This window comes from Pollicipes pollicipes, unplaced genomic scaffold (assembly GCF_011947565.3).
Source record: "Pollicipes pollicipes isolate AB1234 unplaced genomic scaffold, Ppol_2.1 Scaffold_4881;HRSCAF=5763_pilon_pilon_pilon, whole genome shotgun sequence".
In the NCBI taxonomy this organism is placed as follows: domain Eukaryota; kingdom Metazoa; phylum Arthropoda; class Thecostraca; order Pollicipedomorpha; family Pollicipedidae; genus Pollicipes; species Pollicipes pollicipes.
The window spans coordinates 11,137,466-11,152,196 of record NW_023596576.1 but is presented as its reverse complement, the minus strand read 5'-3'; the positions used below and the strand labels follow the sequence as shown (position 1 = coordinate 11,152,196).

The following is a 14,731-nucleotide window of genomic DNA, read 5'->3' as shown; positions in this document are numbered from 1 at the left end:
TGTATCTCCTTGTATGGACCGTCATAGAGTAACGTTAAATGTTGTTAAGAGTTGGAGGCAGTTTGGCTGCACCTAATCCAGCATCGCGAAACGGCAGTAAAACCTTGGAACCCTTCCATCCCAAAATAAGCTTTCACTAGTACGCTTTTGCTGATATGAGAATCAGATGTTTTTTCCCCAAAAATGTTGATTATCGGGCCTAAGCGTGATCTACTTCGGCGAAATTCATCTCCAGACATACCGCTACCGAAGAAACGACAAACTCGCACCATAGTCGCAACATTTTATCATCAACAAGAACAGCTGACTATCGGATACTGCGAACATAGTTATGCTATTTTGAGTGTAAACACGGTGCCAGTGACGTTTGCGCGCGCAAAGTGCCCCTGTTCGCGAGCGCCTGTTCCGTTTACAACAGTATTCTTTCCGAGAATACGGGAACCAATGGTTTGAAAGCTATTGTCAGCACTGACCGGCCCGCACACACATCCACCCGCACATTTGCAACTAGAAGCTGACCTTCACTGTGCACAACTGTATCGTGTGACGGAGCTTCTTTCCTGACAATATTACAATGTACACCTGCCACGTGACGAGCGGGTTCACATCGCAGAGGAGCCAAAGCGGGTCCACACCGCAGAGGAGCCAGAGCGGGTCCACACCGGCGGGTCCACACCGCAGAGGAGCCAGAGCGGGTCCACACCGCAGAGGAGCCAGAGCGGGTCCACACCGCAGAGGAGCCAGAGCGGGTCCACACCGCAGAGGAGCCAGAGCGGGTCCACACCGCACGGGGACACATCTTGCTCCTACCCACGTCGTCATGCGGTGAAGCCAGACGCCCTCCCCCCCCCCCCCCCCCCACCCACCACCACCAGACACCGGTCCGGCAGCACCTGCCACGACAGGCCGCCCCCGTCGCCACCGGCGCCTATGCGGCGGCGGGCTGACCAGCTGCCAGTGGAGGTGCGGCGGCACCAGCGGCAGCGGCGGCGGCGGTGGCGGGCGGCGCGGGCGGCGCGTCGGCCGGCGGCGCGCACGCCTGTCGCACGCTCATCTCCCACTGGTGCAGCACCTGCGACACCGTGAACCGGTCGGGCAGCTTCTGCAGTCGCGACGCCAGGAACTGCTGCACGCGCCGCAGGAAGGGCGTGCCGGCGTAGGCCAGCCGGTCGTGCACGCAGCGCGGCGAGCGGGCCGGGTAGTCGGAGGGCACCGCCAGCCGCACGGCCGGCACGCTCGGCGCCGACGGCTCGTCCAGCTCCACCACCAGCCTCACGCCGGCGCCGCTACCCGGCGGACACGTCGAGTCCAGCGTCACCTGACGGGAGCGGCGCCGCCGCGGTCAGCGGCCGTGATACCGGCCCAGCCGCGAGAGCGCGGCTCGACGCCGATGGCGCGGCGTGACTGGCTGTACAGTGGCACCCATCCGCCGGACGGCAGGTCCAGACGTCATACGCGCACCCGCGTCAGCATAGCAATGAACTCGACGCCAGTAAACTCAACGACGGCCGAGGAAGTTTCCCAGACCATAATTACACAGTTTCAGCAGGCTAAATTCTAGGTCGTCCGTATGGAGGAGTCCACATGCATGGGGTGCTTTCATCAAGCGTAACCGAGGCGTAACAATGCAAAGAGTGAGGGGACTGGACAGCACGTTACGCTTATATGTGGTTGCAAATAATGTGTTTTGAAACAAAGCCACCGTTGGCTTCCCATTATGACTCGCGACCCGTCCCTCTTCGTTTCGCGCCTCAAGCTCCATTAGGGTCCAAACGGACATACGCGCTTCCGATATTATGCTTAACATAGCACAACCAGGGAGGGCAGGGGCCACGCAGCGTAATCACTGTAACAATGGGGGAGGAAGTTCAGAAGCGAGGAAAACGCGTGATGTAATTTATGAACGGCCTCTTTATCCTTCCAACAGATCTTTGTCAATGTCCGTTGTTTCCCACTTCCACAGGAACCAATGGCAGCTGGACCTCGCGCTCCAGCTCGAAGTGCGCCTTACGAACCGCCACACACCATTTTCAAGACTCGTCACCGAACGCAGATGGTGCCGCACCCAGCGCCGCTTTCCACCTCCGGCCACTGACCTTGAACCGGCTCTCCATGCCGGCCACCTCGCGCTGCAGGGCGCGCGGGATGGGGCCGGCGGCGGTGGGCGGCGGCCGCGGCGGCCGGCGCGCCGCCGGCAGACGCAGCGTGCAGCCGCGCAGCGCCTGATACGGCGGACCGATCGTGCGGCCCAGCGTGTGGTTCAGGTACGGCGACTTGCTGAAGCCGTTCACCGTGTCCAGGATCACCTGCGCGCACGGGGCGTCAGCCGCGCGGCGACAGCGAACGGCGGCGGACGGGGAGCGGGCGGACGACGGGGGTGGGCAGTTTGCGCGGCGAGACCGGAGCCCGCGCCGCGGGGACGGTGGTGCCGCCCCACACCAGAACATCGGAGGCGGGCTGAGAACGTACAGTCCGAGGCTCACACTGGCAAGGTGCATCCACATTTTGACATATCCGAACAAGACGGCGAAAGAGACGGACTCGAACCCGGGCACTGCACACGTTGGGACCTGGTACTCCTTGTGTGTGGTGTGCTGCTGCTGAGAATGCCCATCCCTGTTGTTCCTTGTGCGTGGTGTGCTACTGCTGGGAGTGCCAGAACTCTGTACTCCCTGTGCGTGATGTGCGACTGCTGAGAATGACCATACCTGGTACTCCTTGTGTGTGGTGTGCTGCTGCTGAGAATGACCGTGTGCCGCGTCGCTGTGCTGATTGATCTCCAGCTTCTCCAGCACTTGCTCGCACTTTATGAGCAGGTCCACCGGGAATTGCCGACTGGGGTTCTCCAAAATGTCCAGCAGCTTCTTCATTTTGCTGAGCTTCGCTGTGTCCTGCTGGCTGGTATTCTCGATCATACGCTTGATCGGCTCTATGTACTTGCTCAACTGAAAAATATCACATGACAGGTCAGAGGGGAGGGCCCGCAAAATATCTGCCAGTGTCAGTAACTGGAGCGGGTGGGCACCCCGCCGAGAGCTAATTCGGCGGTCAACATATAATATATATATATATATATATATATATATATATATATATATATACCGTTTGAACTGACAATTATCAAGGAAACGCGACTCCGACTTCGCCCGATATGAACTGCTACCACCGACAAAAGACACCACTTACGTGCTGGTGGTTTTACCCCAGTCTCTCCATGGCGGTATTCACGGACCAGCACTCGCCCCGAGCGGGCCGGCGCCCCTGGGCCGCTCACCTGCTTAACCTTCTCCATGTACTGGGCCTCGTCGTGCTGGTTGCGCGGCGAGGGCGTGGCGTTGGCGGGCCCGGCGGGCGTGTGCAGCTGTGGCGACGGCGCGCTCATCTGGCTGGGCACCTTCACCGAGCCGGGCGCCATGGGAGACTGGCCCAGCCCACCGCCGGGCGACGGCGCCGGGAACGCCGGCGACGGCTGCTGCTTGCCGGCCATGGCGGCCAGCGCGCCGGGCGACGGCGCCATGCCGCGCGGCCCCATCATGCCCATGCCGGGCGCTTGCTGGCGCACCATGCCACCCATCGGCAGCATGTTCATCTGGCCGCCGCCCTGCATCATCATCTGGCTTTGCATGCGCTGCTGCTGTTGCTGTTGCTGCTGCTGCTGCAGGGCCGACATCGGGCAGCCCTGCGGCTGTTGCGCCATCTGACCGCGGGCCGCCATGCCCTGCATGGACAGCATGGCCGCCTGGTCCTGCGGCGGCTGCTGTTGCTGCTGCTGACCAGCCATGTTCTGCAGCGCGTTCATCGGATCACCGACCTGCTTGTACTTGTTGATGTGCAGGATAAGGCGGCTGAGGAAGCCCACGTACTCCTCGCGACTCTTGGCTCGCTGGAAAACGTGGTCCTCCATCTCGGCGCTCGTTTTGTTGGTCGGGTTGCCAGACATGCGGATGGCCTGCCGAAAACAGGGGGAGTTGGCTGGGGAACTAGCCTCGTTGCAGCACGGTGGCTTTCAATACGGCCTGGTAAAGAGCCGTCAGGTCTTACACCGCTCGCTCTTGGAAGGCAGGCTGACCGTCCGCAGCAGTCAGGAAATCGTAGACATCTGACACGGATCAGCACTCTAATCATCAGGGCATCGACGTAACGGCTTAAATCAATTACAGTACGACCGATGGCCATGTCTTGCTTACCGCCGACACAAAAAATTCCAACAGACGACTGGCCTGGCTTGGACGGTAGAATAATGCCAACAGCATTCCGAAAATGCACGCGCTCTTAATTCAAGTGCAATCGGTGCGCCGTCGTTGGTGCACTTTAGAAAAAAGTAACCAATACAATGCAGTATACAAAGTACGCATAAAAAGCTGCAGCTGGGTGCCGACAGCGCAGTGGTTAAGGCGCCTGCGTTAATCACTGCACGTCTGGGAAACCAGAGGTACGGGGTTCGATTCCCCGCGGTGCCCGCTCTCCCCGCGAGGGTGAGAGATAGGCGACCCCACATAGCTTCAGCAGCTGAGTGCATCATTGAGTTTCCATAACGACCACGACGCATAAAAAACGCACGAACTATTGACAGGGTTGTTGCAAATCCAGCCTAATGACTCTCCTTCACCAGTCCTCTTCAGCACTTGCCCATGGCCAGACAGAACCCTGGAAAATTTAACACTCTATCTTTAGAGAGACTCAAGAAGAAACACACCAGGACCTCCCACAATGGACAAGACTAGACCATTTGCGCCAAACTACTGACAGTGCACCAGCCCCATGGAGAGCTTCAAAACTTTGAAGAACAAGCAAGACCTTTGAACTAAAGTAAAGGGGTCCTTCATCATAAGTGACTGTCAAATGGTGATGATGCATTTGCAACAAAGATCCCATGCAGCCCCTTCATGTTTGTTTGGGGTAGGCCAAACACTATCCATCCTAAACAGCTCATGGTTTCAAAATGAGCAAAAACTGACTTTCAGATTTGGAGGCAGTGCAGTCAATGATACAAGTTGAGTACACACTACACATTCTTCAAATTTGTATTTACAAGTCAAATAGAGGACCACACCTGATGACACATAGGAAACTGAAGGCTTGCACTGACATTTCCTCACCATAAAAACACAAACTAGATGTTCCTGTATCTGAGTGTCACCAAGTTTCAACACACCTTTTCTGATTTCAATCAGGCTTGGGACCAGGCACTCAACCAGGATTTGTGTGCAAGGCCTTACCCCTTCATGGACACCAAGAGTTTATATGGGCACCACTCCAGGTCCAGTCCAAAATTCAGTTGCATTGAAGGGAGGACATGAGTGGTGATGGCATGGCTGGACAACCAGGCACAAAACTCATTTCCACAATGTGTAGCTCTGGCAAGTTGGCATAAGGAATTCACTGAGAGAACTCAAGATTAAAATTGTTATATTTTGCCCCAACTTCACAATAAACACTAAACAGGACATTAACCCCTGTCCTGATAGGGTGGGAGGTTGATGCAACCCCTCCTTGCGATTTTCTATGGATGCCTCCCTGGCATGACGTCCAACCACGCACAAATCTTCAGTAGCCTATGGGGCATCAATTGCAAGTTTCTGAGCAAGCAACAGGCAGCAACCAACCATGCCATGGGGCATGTGCAGCAGACTGACATTGTTACATTTCTGAAGCCATGCATCATACATGTATGGTTAAAACACACCAAACTATACACCATTGTACTCAGAATTTAGCCGGGAACATGTCTGTTTGGGGTAATGCCGTTATGGCACATGGTATCAAATACATGAGCGTGTAAAGCTGGATAAATTAGATTTTTGAGAAAATTTTGTCTTCGACCTGGCATAATGGTTCAGTTATTGAACTAGAAACACACCATTCATTGTCAACAAAGATATTGCATTTATTGTGCTGGAATAAGACACAAACAACCATGGATGTAGTTTTCTGGGGGGCTGCTTGCTGCACTGCCCTCCTCCCTCCTCAACTGTCTGGAGAAAGTGAGCCTAAAATAGTGAGAAACATGCATGCTCACATATTTAGTGGGTAGGCTCAGTCAGCTTTTACCCTTCACCCCCCCCCCCCCCCCACAACTCATTTTATGTAAATACATCATGCAGCCATCAAAATAGTTTGGCAATTTGCATGCCTAGCTATTGACAGCAATAGCCAGCTTGTTAGGTTTTGATCACATGCATAAAGGCTGCCATGCAAATGTGCATTGTGTGTACCTTATCAATAGAGTAAAGTAAGAGAAAAGTCAAAACTCTGCTATAATATTCAGATTGCTTCAGCACCAGCTTAAAGCATGGACATGATTCCATATGGTATATGGAAATAGGCATATATTACTCACATCCTCAATATGCTGCCTGGCTTTCTGCCTGTAAGCCAAGCTTGTCCAGTCATTTGAGTCATCTGCCATCTTGTTTATATAACAGCCTGAAATAAATATACATTAAAAACACACTTCAGCAGTTTTATTCAGTTCATACAAATGTTTGTTTGCATGAAGACTTTAAGTCCAATACACTCAATATAAATGATGATGAAACATAGCATACCCAACCTTTGCACCCAACACAATATGCATAGACTTAAGCACCACACAAAGGTTATATCCTATCACATTGCCACATACCACACAACTGGATTGCCACCACAAAGAAGCACAGTTACAACTGTTTATGTAGTCCAAACTTGTACAGAGTACAAGACCAGGTGAGAGATCCTAAGAAATTTGTGTTATAGTGCTATAAAGCATAACTATAATGCAAGTATTGATGAATTTAAGAATTTGTATTGAACTAAAATTGCCAAGTAAAGGTAAGTGCATTCAAGGGTGCATGCACACTGTTAAAAGAGAAAGTATTTGGGCTCCAAAATTGTTGCTATGTTGAGGAATAACTCCCCATTTGAAGCCAACATGGTAATGACAATGTGATAACGTGGATACATGATCATGACATTCAGGGTTCTATGACACTCAAGTTTGCTTTTCACACCATACATTTCAGAATGCTGCTTGGTTTCACTGGACATCTTCTTCCCCCATTGTAGTCTCTTTCTAAAATTACTCAGGAGGTTCAGACAATACAGAAGCTAAATCATGAAGTCCCCAGACCCCAAATTTTGCTTAGATTTTGGCCATCTTTATTCCCACCCCTCTGTCCAATTCATCCTTAGATTTCACCGACTTTACTTTGCATCCTGCTGTCAGCAAGGAAAGTAAAAGAAACAAATATTTGGTTCGCTCCATAACTGTTTCTGGTGTTGACGAATGACAGTCATGGCGTACATTGGTACCTAACAGTGCGACGTGTAATTGTTCACTACATGTTGTTTTCAAGATCTAAGACACCATAAGTAATCATAAAACAGAAACACTTCACGGACAACCTATCACCTTGCCCTCAACATACGATAATCTTGATAACGACGGTGTACACCCGGGAACCTGGCTTTTTTTACTTGGGTACCTGTATTGCCGACGGAGGGGAGAGAGCTACGCTGGCTGTAGGGTTCCTGTACTGTCGTGATGGAGAAATGCTGTTAGGAATCAGCCGACGTAGTGACGTCACTGAAAATGGGTGTGCATCGATCGGGGTTCTTTTGGGCCGACTGAAGGCTACAAGGCATTTGCTAGCGATATGATGTCACTGGTATTCGACTGGATATGTGACGTCACTGGTTGTGAGACTTTAGGGCTCTTGGGTGCAATGAATGCCGTAAAGCATCGCCTGACGATATGTCGTCGCTGGTATCAATGAAACATCAGGCGCAACGGGCCTTATTCCATCTTTACCTTTCGTACCTGTCTGCTGCAAGCATTTGCGTGCCGAATAAAAGCTTGACCGATCACCTGAATGTGTGACGTCACCAATCATCACTTGATACGAGTGCACTTAGGCCCCACGGCCCGCGGTGTATCATGTTCCGTGAAATATCACTGGGTATCGTTGACGTCAGTGATATTCGACTAAATATTGGTCGCAACAGGTCAAGGTTCATTTTTAGCTTCGTACCTGTCTACTGCAAGGCACTGGCGTGATGAATAAAAGCTACCAAATCACGTGAGTGTGTGACGTCCACTGGTCATGCATTTTTATTGATCTTTGGGGGCCAACTGAGGGCCGTAAAGCATAACCTAATGATGTGACGTCACTGGCATTCGACTGTGTGTGGATGTCACTTGTGATCAGATTTTACGGCCTCTTTTGGGCCGACGAAAGGTCATACGACATAAGTGAAGATGTGCCGTCACTGGTATCCGAATACAATTCAGGCGGCCATGGCCATGCTCCATCTTTACCTTTGGTACCTGTCCATTGCAAGTATTTGAATGCTGAAGGAAGGGTCTGCCGAATTACCTGAGTGTGTAACGTCACTAACCATTAATTTGTATAGACTGTTTTGAACCCGCTGTAAGCCATACCACATCAGCTGACCATATGACGTCACCGGTTTTCGTCTAGGTGTCATGCGCAACAGGCCATGCTCTATCTTTGCCTTTCGTACCTGTTTACTGCAAGCATTCGCGTGCTATATCAAGGTGATGCTGAAACCATCTGAGTGCGTGACGTCACTGGTCATGAGTTTATACAGGTTCACTTGGGCAGCCCAATGCAACAAAGCATCATATCCTGTAAAGCATCGCGGGATGATATGACGCCACTGGTTTTCGACTCAACATCAGGCGCAACAGGCCATGTTCCATCTTTACCTTTCGTACCTGTCTACTGCAAGCATTCGCGTGTTATATCACGTCATTGGTTAAGAGTTCTTACGGGCTGTTTTCAACCCCCTATATGGTATAATGCTTCAGTTGACGATATGTCCACTGGTGTTCGACTTAACATCAGGCACAACATGTCATGTTCCATCTTTGCGTTTCGCACCTGTTAAAGTATTGGCGAGCCTAATGATGGCTCTGCCGAATCACCTGAGTGCGTCATCATGAGCTTTTACAGGCTGTTTTGCCGAGTGCAGCCATTAGGCGTCATCTAAACGATATGTCGTCACTGGTAATCCACTAAGTGTGTGACGCCATTGGTCTGAGTTTTCCCGCGCCTTTTTGGGCCGCCCTTAAGGCCATTAGGCATCAGGTAACGATATGACGTCACTGGTATTCAATTAAGCATCAGATACAATATGTCAGTTTTCATTTACCTTCCGCACCTATCTACTGCAGTATTCGCGCGCCACATAGAGGCTCTGCCCAATCACCTAGCGTGTGGTGTGACTGGTTATGAGTTACGGGGGTTTACTCGGGCTGACTGAGGACATCAAGCATCATCTGGCGATGTGACGTCACTGGTATTCAACTTAACACCAGGCGCGACAGGCCATGTCGTCTTTACCTTTCGACCTGCTATTGTAAGCATTGACATGCTTAAGAAAGCTCTGTGAAACTCCTGAGTGTGTAATGCCACTGGTCAGGAGTCTTTACGGGCTGCTTTTTTGGTACCTATAGGGTACAAGACACAGTTGACGATATGACATCACTGGTATTTTGACTTAATCTCAGGCGCAACAGGCCATGTTCCATCTTTGCCTTTCGCACCTCTATACTGCAAGTATTCGCGCGCTACTAAAGGCCCTGCCGAATCACCTGAGCATTGTGGTGTAACTGGTCATGAGTTTACGCGGCTTACTCGGGCTGACTGAAGGACATCAAGCATCACCTGACCATATGACGTCACTGATATTAGGGCTGTGGGCCCGACTTATGGCCGCTAGGCGGCGCCCTTGATTATTATTTAGCCAATCAGGGCATTCCGGACCGTAGCTGCTCAGGGGCGCATCCTGTGATGTCGGGCGAATAGCTTTGCAATATACGTCGGTTTGTGGGCTGGGATCACCTTTGTTTTGTGGTTTACTTTGTTCAAAATTTAGTCGTTGAAACAGCCCGTTGCGTTTGAAGTTGTACTTAATGTTGCGCACATAAAAATTAGTGTGCTTAACTATGGTGCATCTCCCACCTCTGCTGCGGAACTCCGTCGCCGTAGGTGGCCAAGTGACCTCCCACCAACTGATGATCAGTGACGTCACATACTCAGGTGATTCGGCGGAGCCTTCATATAGCACGCGAATATTTGCAGCAGCCAGGTACGAAAGGCCAAATATGGAGCATGACCTGTCGCGCCTGATGTTTAGTCGAGCACCAGTAACGGCATGTCGTCAGCTGATGCATTATAACCTATAATGGGTTCAAGAGAGCCCGTAAAAAACTCGTGACCAGTGACGTCACACACTCGGGAGATTCGACGGAGCCTTCATTCAGCACGTCAATACCTTTAATAGACAGGTACGAAAGGTAAAGCAAGTACGTGGCATGTTGGACCTGATGTTAAGTCGAATAACAGTGATGACATATCATCCTGTGATGCTTCACGGGAGGTGTTGCTTTGTGGCCTTGGGCGGCCCAAGTGAATCCGTATAAACTCATGACCAGCGACATCATCCACTCAGATGATTCGTCTGGAGTTTAGTCGATTACCAGTGACGTCATATCGTCAGCTGATGCTTGGTGTCCAGTCAGCCCGAGTAAACCCGCACAAATTCATGACCAGTTACACCACACGCTCAGGCGAACCGACAGAGCCTTTTTGCAGCGCACGAATACTTGCAGTAGGCAGGTGCGAAAGGTAAAGATGAAACATGGGTTATTGCAACTGATGTTTATTCGAATACAAGTGACGCCATATCGCTACCTGATGCCTAATGGCCTTAACTCGGCCAAAAAAGGCCCGTAAAAGCTCATGACCAGTGACGCCACACACACACAGTGGATTAACAGTGACGTCATTTCGTTAGTTGATTGATGCCTTATGGCTTTTGCTCAGCCAAAATTAGTTGGTAAAAATTCATGACCAGTGACGTCGCACACTCAGGTGACTCGGCAAAGCCATCATTTAGCGCACCAATACTTTACAGATACGAAAGGCAAAGATGGAACATGACCTGTTACGCCTCATGTTAAGTCAAACACCACTGACATCATGTCGTCCGCTGATGCATTTTTCCCTATAGAGGGTTCCAAGAAGCCGGAAAAAACTAATGACCAGTAACGTTACACACCCAGGAGACTCGACAGAGCCTTCATTCAGCACGTCAATACTTGTGATAGACGGGTACGAAAGGTAAAGATAGAACATGGCCTGTTGCGCCTGATGTTAAGTGGGACACCAGTGACGTCATATCGTAAGCTGATGCATTATACCGTTTGGGGGTACAAAAGATCCCGTAAAAAGCTCTTGCCCAGTGACGTTGCTTACTCAGGAGACTCGACAGAACCTTCATTCAGCACGCCAATACTTCCAAGAGACAGGTACGAAAGGTAAAGATGGAACATGGCCTGTCGCGCCTGGAGTTTAGTCGAATACCAGTGACGTCATATCGTCAGCTGATGCTTGATGTCCTTCAGTCAGCCCGAGTAAGCCCGTGTAAACTCATAACCAGTTACACCACACGCTCAGATAATTCGGCAGAGCATTACGTGGCGCGCGAATGCTTGCAGTAGATAGGTGCAAAAGGTACAGACGAAACATGGCTTAGATGGAGCATGGCCTGTTGCGCGTGATGTCTGGTCGAAACCCAGTGACATCATAATCGTCAGCTGATGCCTTGTGGCCTATAGTAGGCTCAAAAGAGTGTGCAAATTAATGGTCAGTGACGTACACACTCAGGTAATTTGGCAGAGCCTCCACGGCAATGCTTGCAATGGACAGGTACCAAGATAAAGGTGGAACATGGTCTGTCGCGCCCGAAGTTTCATTCGAATACCAGTGACGTCCACATCTTCAGTCATTGCCGTATGACCTTTCGTCGGCCCAAAAGAGGCCGTAAACCTCATGACCAGCGACAACGCACAGTCGAGTGCCAGCGACGTCACATCGTTAGCTGATGCTTTATGGTCTTTAGTTGGCCGCACCAAAAAATCCGCCAATACTTGCAGCAGACATGTACGAAAGGTATAAATGGAGCATGACCTGTTGCCTGATGTTCAGCCAAATACCAGTGACGTCATATCGCCAGCTGATGCCTCACGGCATTTCGTCGGTCCTATAGGGCCCGTGGAAACCCACTGCCATTGACGTCTTACAGTAGTCGTATAGCAGTGACGTCGCTAGCTGACACCTTGTGGTCTTCAGTTGGCCGAAAAGCACCGGTTGGAACTCATGGCCAGTGATGTCACACACTCAGGTGGTTCGGCAGCTTTCATCCAGCACGCCAATGCTTGCAGTAGACAAGGTACAAAGGTAAAAATGAAGCACGGTCCTGTTGCGCCCAGTATTTATTCGAATACCAGTGACGTCACGCTATCCGGTGATACTTCGCGGACCACGACACACCGTGGTCCGTGGGGCCTAAGTGCACTAGTATGAAGTGATGATTAGGGACGCTCACACATTGGGGTAATTCGGTCAAACCTGTATGCGGCACGCAAATGCTTGCAGCAGACAGGTACGAAAAGTAAGATGGAACGAGGGCCGGCCGCGCCCTATGTTCAATCGAATACCAGTGACGACACATGGCCAGCTGATGCATTACGGCATTCAGTGACCCAAAAGAGCCTTACACACTCACGACCAGTGACGTCACATACCCAGCCGAATACCAGTGACATCATATCACAAGCAAAAGCCTTATGGCCGTCAGTCGGCCCGAAAGAACCCCGATCCCGATCGATGCAAAACCATTTTCAGTGACGTCACATGTTAGCTGATGCCTCACAGCTTTTGCCCCGCACGACAATACTCGAAACCCTGCAGCTAGCGTAGCTCTTCCCTCCGTCGGCCATACAGGTACCCAAGTAAAAATTACCTGATACTTTCGATAACGACGGTGTACGCCCGGGAATCTCACCCGTTAGACAGCCTTGATCTCACCCCAACAAACTGTTGGCACGATACTCACGCGTCAAGGAGATCCCGGTGGAACAACATCTGTTCTAGGGCCCTGGATCAACCTGGCCTTGGAGCAACCACTGTTCTAGGACCTTAGGATCAACCGAGGTCTGTTTTTTCAAGGTGAAGTTTTCCCTACTGTTTGTGCATTGGTCGAAAGGGCGGGCAAATATGACGGGTTAGTGTGGTAGAAGTATGGCATGGAATATGATCTTTGACACCATGGCCCGGTATATTCTTATGGTTTTTAATGCGTCGCAATGTTGTGATCACGCACTAATAACGTAGAAGTGGGCTGGGGTGGCGGCTGCTGTGTGTTTGCAGCTCTATATATAATGCGTTTTTGTCGAAGGAATATTTGTGTGTAAATAAATAAATATGATGAGTAATGTTTACCTTAATCAATCAATGGGTGACAATCGGGTATATATCTTCGTACTGTGGTATCTTTATGGAGTGAAATGTGAAAATAAGGTACTGTGTGAGGAGGGCAGGTGCCAAGAATTTTGCTGTTGCTGTGCTTTGATCTTCTTAGGCGTTGGTTAATTTGCAGATCTTTAGTGCTGGATGGTTTGCATAAATATGGTGCGCATAGAATAATACCCCCAACCGCCCTTAAATATATCCGTTAGAACAAAGGGCCATTGTAGGGTAAGTCGATCGGATTTTTTATACAAAATTAGCTTCAGTGCGTGTCCCCGTTCACTAACGACAGTCTCTTGGCAGGGCAATGCGAATACACCATCAAAAATGATTATGTCCCAAAAACATTGTCACGCAAAATGCTCACATGCATCATATATGCTTACTTTGGATGTCGCGCCCACTGAATGTTAGGAAAATTGCCTGTTTGAGTTTGGGCTTTGCGAGCTTAGATGCTGTGGAGTTCGCCAATGAGCACGGAATTGGACGCATTTAGGATGTTACGGACACTGGATGTTGCGGTTTAGGATGATAAGAACACTAGACCCTGCGATCTTGGCCGTTTTGATAACACCTAACGTTTGGAGGCTAGACGGAACACTGATTTGCACAAACACGATGTCTAAATGTTTTTTTCTTGTGTGCGATGGGTGCACCCTTGCGCACACGATGTCATTGTGGGAGCACTGTCGACCGGTAATGTAAATTTGTCATCGGCCGTAAGGACCATATTTGTTCCATCACCCCTAGGCGGCGCATAGCTAATAGTGGTCTGTCGGCTTGTGGAGTGATGGCACGGCCCCACAGCGGCGGCTCGGAAATATATTTCAGGTCAAACCCGTAAATTGCGACCATGTGCATTTGATTGCGTTGGAATAGTGCTATCAGCTGACAGCATAACACACTGGTTGGATTTTTGATCGCTTTTTTCGGTCGACCCCGACAGTGTTTCACTTCACTCTGGGGTGGGGGGGGGGGGGGGAGGGGGCAGAGCCGTGATTTGCACAGATGCGATGTCTAGCCTGACATCATTTTACTTGTTCGCCAGACGTGGAGCTCTGCATACACGATGAAGCTGTACCTGACCTAACCTAAATTTGCCCTGAACCTTGCTGGGCCCCCATTCCTGACATTCACTGCATGGTCCAAGACCCTCTAATTACGTTGAAATTCCTGTTCGATCTGTTGTTGTGACGCAGAAACGAGGGAACTCCTAGTCTTGCCTATTACGTTGCGTGTTCACAGGCTAAAATATCCATACAACACGCTACGCTGGCAAAGCCGGTGAAGTCGCTGTGTGTGATTAATGCTAATGGCCCTTTTTATTACCTGAACGGCAGTCCCTATTAATGACGATATCCCCATTCACAGCCGCATGAGCAGTCTGCCTTTAGTTATTTGGTGTTGGTAAGGTC

General features: G+C 50.5%; 1 protein-coding gene across 1 annotated transcript; it reads right to left on the bottom strand.

The window, feature by feature from the left end:
• Nucleotides 1-507: 507 nt before the first annotated feature.
• LOC119099826 (mediator of RNA polymerase II transcription subunit 15) lies at nt 508-12,891 on the bottom strand. The gene is made up of 8 exons (XM_037222906.1): nt 12,853-12,891; nt 6,341-6,426; nt 3,502-3,949; nt 3,275-3,456; nt 2,709-2,945; nt 2,097-2,306; nt 1,019-1,318; nt 508-582 (listed from the first exon to the last, which is right to left on the bottom strand). The coding sequence occupies exons 2-8, from the start codon at nt 6,407-6,409 to the stop codon at nt 508-510; spliced, it is 1,521 nt and encodes a 506-aa protein (XP_037078801.1). The 5' UTR covers nt 6,410-6,426; nt 12,853-12,891.
• Between the last annotated feature and the right edge of the window lie 1,840 nt (nt 12,892-14,731).